Raw genomic sequence first — 11,114 nt, 5'->3', positions numbered from 1 at the left:
GTTGAAGAACGGTGTGTTTAGATCAATACTTCTTGGGTCTACTCGTCGTAACGGCTGTGGGTCGGCTTGTCTTGATGGTTTTGGGTTGTCTTGATGTCGACAACTCTACAGTTCTGGTCAGGTCCAAGGTAGGTTTTGATGATTCGGCCTATATGCCATTCGTTGGGTGGCAAGTTGTTGTTTTTGATGACAACCAGATCGTTGTCTTTAACGTTGTCCCTCTGTGTCTTCCATTTGTATCTGCGATGGACTTCAGCTAGGTAGCTCTTCAAAAGTGAATTTCATGTTAGGTATCATCTTTTTGAGGTGAGTTTTAAATGACTTTACACCGGCTTACCAAAGGCCGCCCATGTGTGGGGCTCCTGGGGGAATAAACTTCCAGTCGATATTTTGATGACTATAATGATTGGTTACGTGGTTTTGAAGAGACTATATAAAGACTAGACGGTCTTTTCTGAGGAGTTCTGCAGCGAGTGCGGGACATCCACGTCTTGGTTTAAGGTCAAAAGACTGCTGTTTGGGGATATTTTCTGGTTGAGTCTCAAATGCTTGTGCTCATCTGTGAAATAATTTTGTTGAGTCCTTATGATGAGTCGATTTTTGATGAATTCTATTTCTTCACGATTCTCCAGAATCGCATGACATACACGAGTATTCTGTAAGCGCGTGATAGATCTGAAAAGCGATTTAATGGGTCTTCGCGCTGTGTGGTTCTAAATGATTTTACAGTTTTAGCTTCTAAAATGGTATTACCTGTTTGTGTTGGTATCGGCCATTGATTTTTAAGTAATTTTAACCAGGAGGGTCCTAACCACCTAGGTTGTGGTTTTCTAGTTCTTGGGGTGTACATCCTCGGCTGGCTACATCTGCTGGATTATCTTTTGAGTCGATATGTTGCCAATTTTGATTTCCAACCTTGTCTAGGATTTCTGACAAGGAACACTTTCTTACAAAAGTGTTCCATGAGCAGAGGGGTTTCTTTAACCAGGACAGCACGATTGTTGAGTCGGTCCAATAATATGTCTTGGTATTTTGAATTTGGAGATTTGGTATAAGTCCAAGCTACACGGGTCTTTGAAGCCAGAAAAAACGTGAATACTGAGTTTTCCGATTGTATTCGAACATAAAGGGTCGCTGAATAGGCATTTTCTGAAGCATTACTGAAACCGTGAATTTCCACATTGCAATTCGGACTATATTGGATCCAACCGGGAATTTTCAATGTATTTATTATGGGGTAGTTTTTTATGAATTTTTACCACTTTAGACAAGTCAAGGGTTTTATTATGTCATCCCAATCGACTTTGTCTAACCAAATCTGTTGCATAATTAGTTTTGCGTCTACTATTATTAGGGACTATCCATCTACAAGGTTCAAAGAATTTGGCAATTTTAGATAAAACTTCTCTTTTGGAGAGTTTTCTTTTAATTCGACATCTGGTGCTGTGAATGTAAATGAGTCTGAAGAAATGTTCCATTTGATTCCAAGAGTCTTAGTTCCGTTGTTTTCGGACAAATTTAACCAATCGAGAGGTAGTAGGGTCTCATTTGGTAGGTCTTGTGTAACTCGTGGATCATTTAATGGCGTCGATTAGTGTGTGTCCACCTACTAAAACATCATCCACGTACATGTTTTGTTGAAGAATTTTTGACGCGAGTGGGTGAGTTGACTTTACATATTCAGCTAGTTGAAGTAGGGTTCTAATGGCCAGAAACGGGGCGCAGTTGACTCCAAACGTCACTGTCAGGAGTTCGTAATCCTCAATAGGATCGTTTGCTGTTTGACGAAATAATATCCTTTGATATTTGGTTTGAGTCGGGTCAATGAGTACCTGTAGATACATTTTTGTGATGTCTGCATTGTACACAAAACGGAAGAATTTCCACTTCAGTATCAGAAGCACTAAGTCCTGTTGAAGTATGGGTCCTGGATGCAAAATGTCGTTCAAACTCTTCTTGTTTGAAGACGGACTCGAGGCGTTGAAAACTACTCTAAGTTTCGTTGTCAGCATTTCAGGTTTTATTACTGCTTGATGAGGCAGGTAATAATTTGGGTTCGAATTGATTTCCAGGGGAGAGGCTTTCCTCATATATCCTAACTCGAGATACTCAACAATTACTTGGTCGTATTGTTTTTTGAGTTCGGGTTTCTGGCTAAGCATGCGTTCCATTCTTAAGAACTGGTCCTTCGCAATTTTTTTGCGAAGTTCCAATTTCTTCGCTATTTTTAAATGGTAGGGTAACTATATACCTTCCTGCGTCATTTCTTCGTGTCGTCGACTGACCTGTTTTGGGGTCTCCACCACCTTCCAAGTCGATGGGTCTGCTTTGATTGAATTGAGGATCTGCAAGTTCTAACTTAGCAGTCTCATTGAAATGTTGTAAGTCTAAAGTCTGAGGTGGTAAATTAGATGGAAGTGTCTTCAGGACTGGTGCCTAGACTTCTAATTTAATTTGTGAGTACACCTTAGAGTAAAGATTGAGTAAACAAGCTTTGGTATAGGTCTCTGAAATTGTTTGACTTAATTGTTTGACTTAAGCCTTTCGTTTGGTGGGTAAATTTACTCTATTTTTTAACTTTTCTGACATAAAAGTTGATTGTGAACCAGGGTCCATGATTGCTCTGGCCTGATATCTTTCGCCTCTAGTTTCGATCTGTACTATTGCAGTAAATAACAAGGTCTCTCTCTCTCTCGTTGGGAGATTGAATAAAATGTTTACTCTCTTGTAGGGTCAAGGAAGTGATATTTGGGATTGAAACGTTTGATGCTGACGATGACTGTATGTTGGGGTTTTGTGCTGCGATGCGCATGCTTGGATGGGTCGCGTCACAATTTTGAACTGAGGTCTGGGTTTCTGATCCCTTATGTAACAAAGTGTTGTGTCTTTGCTTATATAATCTGCAACTTTATATACTTTTACAGTCATTGACACTGTGATCAATAGAGAGGCAGTTGTAACATGAATTTGTGAGTCTTACAATGTAAATTCTGTCATTAACATTTTTCTCTAAGAACTTAGGGCAAGACCACAAATGGTGAGATTTCTTACAATGTTGACATTTAAAGTTTGAGTCATTTTTCTGTGACCTGTTTGTGTTTAACGATTTTCTAGTTTTCTGCCGGTTTCATTTTGGGTCGTGTTTATTTGAAAAGTGTTTTGGCTTAGAATACGATTTCAAATTATCTTTCCTAAGCTGGTCGGACTTTGTATTTAATTGTGTGATGGCAGCTACAGATTCTAGAGTCTTAGAATTATGGGTCAAGAATGTGTTGAATTGTAATTTCTTGAAGAGAGTTTTCGAACTCTTTTAGAAGGGTCCGAGGAAGCTTTGTTGAGGAAAGGTATACCAGAAAAGAGTCCCATGTGCTGGTTTCTACACCTAAAGCATTTAATGCTTTACTAATTAATTACTCATTAAACTGTTAAAATTATGAGCGCATTAATACATCGCGAGATAGTATTGCTCGCACAAGCACTATCCATCCACAAGGGTCAAAGAATTTGGCAATTGTAGATAAAACTTCTCTTTTGATGTAGTTTTCTTTTAATTCGACATCTGGTGCTGTGAATGTAATTAGTCTGAAGAAATGTTCCGTTGATATTTGGTTTGAGTCGGGTCAATGAGTATCTGTCGATACATTTTTGTGATGTCTGCATTGTTCACAAAACGGAAGAATCTCCACTTCAGTATCAGAAGCACTAAGTCCTGTTGAAGTATGGTTACTGGATGCAGTTGTCAGCCTTTCCGGTTTTATTACTGCGTGATGAGGCAGGTAATAATTTGGGTTCGAGTTGATTTCCAGGGAGAGACTTTCCTCATATGTCTTAACTTGAGATACTTATCAGTTACTTGGTCGTATTGTTTTTTGATTTCGGGCTAAGGGATCCAATAGACCGCATCGGAGTGTCCATGCAATATATTGAGGGGCCCAGGTCGTGGCCTATAAGCAAGTCGATGGGTCTGCTTTGATTGAATTGAGGATCTGCAAGTTCTAACTTAGCAGTCTCATTGAAATGTTGTAAGTCTAAAGTCTGAGGTGGTAAATTAGATGGAAGTGTCTTCAGGACTGGTGCCTAGACTTCTAATTTAATTTGTGAGTACACCTTAGAGTAAAGATTGAATAAACAAGCTTTGGTATAGGTCTCTGAAATTGTTTGACTTAATTGTTTGACTTAAGCCTTTCGTTTGGTGGGTAAATTTACTCCATTTTTTTAACTTTTCTGACATAAAAGTTGATTGCGAACCAGGGTCCATGATTGCTCTGGCCTGATATCTTTCGCCTCTAGTTTCGATCTGTACTATTGCAGTAAATAACAAGGTCTCTCTCTCTCTCTCGTTGGGAGATTGAATAAAATGTTTGCTCTCTTGTAGGGTCAAGGAAGTGATATTTGGGATTGAAACGTTTGATGCTGACGATGACTGAAGTGGAAGGTTTAGAAAAAAAAATCTTCCATAGAGGAAAAGGTTGGAATAAACCTTAGGTCTAAAGTGACCAAATACAAAACGTTCCTAAATGCGGTAGTTATTGACAAATTTGTGTCAAACGTACCAGGAACGCGAATGTTGTTGGGAAATTTTCCATCTAATATTAAATTAGCGGATCCCAAATATAATATTCCACAAGGAGTGGATTTATTACTATCTAATCAATTTGTGTTTGATCTGATTTGCGATGGGCAAATAATTGATAAAAAGACAAAAACGATGTTAGGTTGGGTAGCATGTGGACTGATGACAGCAAATGGTTCCAAACCAGAATCAAGTGTGGTCACAACGATTCAAACATCTTGTGATGAATTGTTACAAAAGTTTTGGGAATTGGAAGAGGTTCCATAAATGAATAATCTCGCAGTTGCGGAAAAGCAATGTGAGCAACATTTTGAAGAAAACTTTAAAAGACTTACAGATGGTAAGTTTGAAGTTAAACTTCAATTTAAAGATGAACAGAATAAATTGGATAATTCTACCATAATAGCTAAAAGAAGGTTCTTTGCTCTAGAAAGAAAATTAGAGAAAAACAAAGAACTTAGACTGGAATATAATGAATTTCTTAAAAAATATTTGGAAATGGGTCATATGGAATTGATAAATAATAATTCGTTTATGAATAGTGGGTATTATTTACCACATCATTGTGTACTTAAGCCAGAGAGTACAACAACTAAGTTAAGAGTTGTATTTGATGCGTCTTGTAAGACAACAACTAATGTTTCGCTAAATGATATTTTACATACTGGTCCTAGGCTGCAAGAAGATCTTTATAAGATTTTATTAAGATTTAGAAAACATCGTTATGTTTTTTCAGCTGATATTGAAAAAATGTATAGACAAATCTGGATTTCTGAAGCTGACAGAAAATATCAGTTAATATTTTGGCGCTGGAATCTAGAGGAAACTATTAAAACATATGCTCTTAAAACTGTTACATATGGTACAGCTTCGGCTCCATATTTAGCAGTAAAATGTTTACAAAAGATTGCAGATTTTAAAGAACACAATTTTTCAATTGAATCAGACGTAATTAGAAATGATTTTTACATGGACGATTTGATGACTGGAGGAGATTGTATAGAATCATTAAAACGAGTTAGAGAAAATATTGACAATATATTGATGGAGTTCGGTATGCCTTTAAGGAAATGGTGTACTAATGAAAAAGTATTGCTCCAAGGTATTGATCCCAGTTTTATAGAAAATGATTTAAATATAGAATCAAATAGTTTGAATTCTGTTAAAACATTGGGGATTATATGGAACCCAAAAACAGACAGATTTAGTTTGAAATGTAAATTGGAATTTCATAATAAAATTTCAAAACGCACAATTTTAAGCGAAGTTGCTAAGTTATTTGACCCACTAGGTTTAATAGGACCAGTAACGGTAAAAACAAAGATGTTGCTCCAAGATTTATGGAAGTTAAAACTTGATTGGGACGATAAAATTCCAGAGCAAATGACTGAAAATTGGCTTAAAATTAAAGACAATTTCAAATTTCTGAAAGAAGTAAACGTTCCAAGACATATTATTTGTGCAAACCAACACACATAGAACTTCATGGATTTTGTGATGCATCCATGAAGGCATATGGGGCAGCTGTCTATGTGAAGTCCATAGACAGCAATGGGATAGTTTACTGTCATTTAGCTGCATCTAAATCAAGAATAGCTCCTATTAAAATTATTTCACTGCCAAGATTGGAATTATGTGCAGGTGTGTTATTAGTTGAGCTAATAAAGTTGGTAATCGATAGCTTTAAGATAACATTCAATGACATTTTCTACTATACTGATCCATCAATAGTTTTGAGTTGGCTTAGATTAGATCGTGCACGTTTGCAGATATTTGTTTCAAATAGAGTAAGCTTTATACAGGAAAATAGTAACATAAGTAAATGGAAACATGTCAGCTCAGAAGATAATCCAGCAGATCCTATTTCAAGAGGATTATTGGTCAAGGAAATAGTAAAAAATAAATTTTGGTTTAATGGTCCTAAATTCTTATTGAAAAAGGAGCCATATATTTCAAGGATTTTTGAAAAGTGTGAGATACCAGAAATAAAAAAGTCTGCTAAGGTTATTACAGTTCAAAAGAGTAAGGATATCTTTGGTAAAATAAATCATAGGAATAATTTTAATGTTTGGCAAAATATAGTAGCGTATGTACATAAATTTATTCATGTGATTAGAAAAAGGGATAAAAAGCATTTCATTTATTTCAGGAAACTTGCTTTAAAAACAATTGTAAATAATATTCAGGAGAAACATTTTTCGGATGATTTTAAATGTTTAAAATCTGATAAAAAATTGGCAAAATCGTCGAATTTGATAACATTATACCCGTTTGTGGATAATGACGGGTTAATCAGAGTAGGTGGAAGACTAGAAAACAGTGGTTTATTGTATGAGGCAAAACATCCAATTCTTCTTCCTTATAAAAATGACATAGTAAAATTATTGATAGAAGATTTACATAGGAAACATTTGCATGTAGGTCCTCAAGGATTACTAGCTATAGTAAGACAACAATTTTAGCCACTAAGAGGTCGCCAATTAGTAAAAAATGTGACAATGAATTGTTATAGGTGTTTCAGATTAAATCCTAGACAGTTACATCAGTTAATGGGTAACTTACCAGAGGATCGGGTTATTAGAACACGTCCATTTTTGAGTGTAGGAATAGATTTTCTAGGGCCTATAACAAGCCATTATAAGGTCAGAGGAAAGAAAACAGACAAATCATATGCGTATTTGTTTGTTTTGCGACTAAAGCTGTGCATTTGGAAGTCGTATCTGATTTAACTTCCGCAGCATTTATAGGTGCTTTGAAAAGATTTGTATTTTATAGGAGCTGCAAATAGCTTAAATGAAATATATAAGCTGTTATCAGAAAAAGAGCACTGTAGAAATGTAGATAAATTCTGCGCTCAAAGAAATATTGAATGGTTGAATATACCTGCAAGGTCTCCACATGTTGGTGGATTATGGGAAGCTTGTGTAAAATCAGTTAAAAAGCATTTTTATAAAGCGACTGAAGGGACAATGACTTACGAAGAACTTTACACATTAATGACACAAATAGGGTCGGTTCTTAACTCACGTCCGTTGACTCCATTGTCCGATAATCCAAATGATTTTCAAGTCCTAACCCCTGGACATTTCTTGATTGGAGAACCATTCAATACTTTAAATGATTCAGTAGATAACAAATGTTATAGTGGATTGCGTGAGCATTGGAAAGCACTGAAAAGTTTTCCGAGTATTTGTCCGAATTACAAAAAAGGTACAAATGGAACAAACCGATGCAAAATATTAACCAAAATACTTTGGTTCTTCTGAAAGAAGTCAATATTCCTCCAATGAGCTGGAGGCGTGGGAGGGTCATCCGAACTATAACGGGTTCGGATGGATTATGCAGAATGGTGGAAGTAAGGACCAGCAATGGGGAAACGAAAAGATCGGTCCACAATGTTTGTCCTTTTCCCACTGATGGAAATGAAGATGAAAGTCTGGAAATACCAACCAGAAATATTACAAATTCTCCAAAAAATTACATTATGGATATTCCATCTGTTAATAATAACAATAATAATAATACATTAATTATTAACAAGTAAAAGTATTATATTCGGCTATGCCGAATCTTTTATACCCACCATCAAATCACTGATATACAAATGAACTTTGATATTTTGAATATTTTATTATTATATATCGATATTAATAAGAACATCAGGGTAACATTTAAAAGTGGTCCATTGATGGGGGGTTTACTATTGACAGTGCTAATTTTTATAGCGAGTAGGGGTATTTATACATACATATATGGACCAATTCTCATAAAAGTCTGTTGGAAGATTTCAGTTCCTTATTTGTTTAAAATTTCATCGATCTACTTGTATTTTGAAGCCATTAAGGAGCATTAAAGTCATAGAATATGGTAGTGAGGGTTTAAATCAAAATTGTTTTATGTCGAGTTGCATTGCGGTATTCGTATTTTTCCCGTCATTTTCTGGGGCGGAATTTATATGGGGGACTGATCCTCATAAAAATTGATAGAAAGATTTCGGTTCCTATAAAAGAGATAGAGATATTAGCTTACACGAATCTAGTTTATATCGAATTTCATAAATCTACTAGTATTTTTAAGCCAGTACTGAGCTTTAAAGTCATTTACTGAAGGGGCCTTATATGGGGGTAGCGTCAATTATAGACCGATCTCCGTAAAATTTTGTAGAACGATCTTGGTTACTACAGGTCAGGTTTATATCGAATTTCATCGCTTTACTCGTTTTTTATTGCTTTACTTGTTTTTTTTTTTTGATGGGGATATTATATGGGGGTAGGTCAATTAAGGCTCGATCCACATAAAATTAAGTTAAGAGTTTTTGACTGGCAAGAAACTTAATTGAGTGGAATTTTATTACTATACTCGTATTTTTAAGCCAGTAATGGGCCTTAAAGTATTTTCTGATAGGGACCTTATGTTGAGGTTAGGGTCAATTAAGGCCTGTTCCACAAACAATTTGGTAAAGCGATTTTGGCTTGTGAAAAACTTACTTCTGTGAAATTTCATCGATATACTCGTATTTTTAAGGCAGTAATGAGCGTTAAAGTATTTCTATGGAGGGTAGGGTCAATTATAGACCGATCCACATAAAATTTGGTGGAAAGGATTTGGTTCCTAAGATACATACTGATGTCAAATTTCTTCGCTATATTAGTATTTTACGCCCATAATTAACGTTAAAGTCGTTTTCTGAAGGGGGCCTTATATGGGGGGAAGGGTCAACTGTGAACCGATCCACATAAAATTTGGTAAATTTTGACATGTATAAATCTTACTTCTGTGTAATTTCATTGCTATATCCGATTTTTAAGCCAGTAATGAGCATTAAATAAATTTTATGGGGGGACTTCTTATGGGGGGTAGGGTCAACTATGGACCGATCCACATAAAATTTGGTGGAAAGGTTTTGGTTCCTAAGATACATACTTATGTCAAATTTCTTCGCTATATTAGTATTTTTACGCCCATAATTAACGTTAAAGTCGTTTTCTGAAGGGGGCCTTATATGGGGTCAACTGTGAACCGATCCACATAAAATTTGGTAAATTTTGACTTGTATAAATCTTACTTCTGTGTAATTTCATTGCTATAATCCGATTTTTAAGCCAGTAATGAGCATTAAATAAATTTTATGGGGGGACTTTTTAGGGGGGGTAGGGTCAACAATGGACCGATCAACATAAAATTTGGTAGAGAGATATTGCCTAGTATAAAACTTATTTCTGGAAAAATTTGGTAAAGAGATTTTGGCTAGTATAAAACTTACTTCTGTTAAATTTCATCGCTTTAGTCGTATTTTTAAGCAAGTAATGAGCGTTTTAGTCATTTTATGGATGGTCTTTATATGAGGGGTAGGGTCAATTATGGACCGATCCACATAAAATTTCATAAAGATTTTTTGGCTGGTACGATACTTTCTTATATCAAATTTTATCGCTATATTCGTTTGTTTAAGCCAGTAATGAGCGTTAAAGTCATTTTTTGAAGGGGACCTTATATGGGGGGTAGGGTTAATTATGGACTGATCCACATAAAATTTCATAGATAGGTTTTGGCTAGTAAGAAACTTACTTATGTCAAATTTCATAGCTATACTTGTATTTTTAAGCGAGTAATGAGCGTTAAAGTAATTTTCTGAAGGGGACGTTATATGGGGGGTAGGGTCAATTATGGACCAATATACATAAAATTTGGTTGAGAGATATTGGCTTGCATAAAACTTATGTGTGTCGAATTTCATCGCTATATTCCCATTTTTAAGCCAGTAATGAGCGTTAAAGTCATTTTCTGAAGGGGACCTTATATGGGGGGTAGGGTCAATTATGGACCGATTCGCATAAAATTGCATAAAGAGGTTTTGGCTAGTAAGAAACTTACTTATGTCAAATTTCATCGCTATACTTGTATTTTTAAGCCAGTAATGAGTAATAAAGACATTTTCTGAAGGGGACGTTATATGGTGGGTAGGGTCAATTATGGACCGATATATATAAAATTTGGTTGAGAGATATTGGCTTGCATGAAACTTATGTGTGTCGAATTTCATCGCTATATTCCTATTTTTAAGCCAGTAATCAGCTATTTAGTCATTTTCTAAAGGGGACCTTATATGGGGGGTAGGGCCAATTATGGTCCTATGTCCGCCATAATGCAGAATTATTTTTCAGACATCAAAAACTGACCTATGCGAAATTTTGTGGTATTTGCTTCATAAACAACGAATTTGTAAATATTTGAAGCTATTTATACAATATTCCGGGGGGTACAGTTGTATGGTGGCTATATGAAATCGTTGACCAATTTTGCCCATTTTCAATACCAAACATTTCTGATTAATATTTTGGGAAAATTTCATCTCAATATCTCTTATTTTGTGGACGCTATCGTGCCAACAACAGACAGACGGACATGGCTAGATCGTCTTAGAATCTTACGAGGTCCCAGAATATATATACTTTATGGGGTCTTAGAGCAATATTTCGATGTGTTACACACGGAATGACAAAATCAATATACCCCCCATCTTTTTTGATGGTGGTTATAA

The 11,114-nt window shown here is 35.6% G+C and overlaps 1 protein-coding gene across 1 annotated transcript; it reads left to right on the top strand.

Annotated features, from left to right (window-relative positions):
- Nucleotides 1-4,840: 4,840 nt before the first annotated feature.
- Nucleotides 4,841-6,052, top strand: LOC124419697. The gene has a single exon (XM_046950103.1). It carries the CDS (start codon nt 4,841-4,843, stop codon nt 6,050-6,052), a length of 1,212 nt encoding a protein of 403 aa, XP_046806059.1.
- Nucleotides 6,053-11,114: the final 5,062 nt, after the last annotated feature.

Source organism: Lucilia cuprina, chromosome X (assembly GCF_022045245.1).
Source record: "Lucilia cuprina isolate Lc7/37 chromosome X, ASM2204524v1, whole genome shotgun sequence".
Classification (NCBI taxonomy): domain Eukaryota; kingdom Metazoa; phylum Arthropoda; class Insecta; order Diptera; family Calliphoridae; genus Lucilia; species Lucilia cuprina.
Note: the sequence above shows the minus strand (reverse complement) of the source record. Positions and strands in the feature narration are given on the sequence as shown.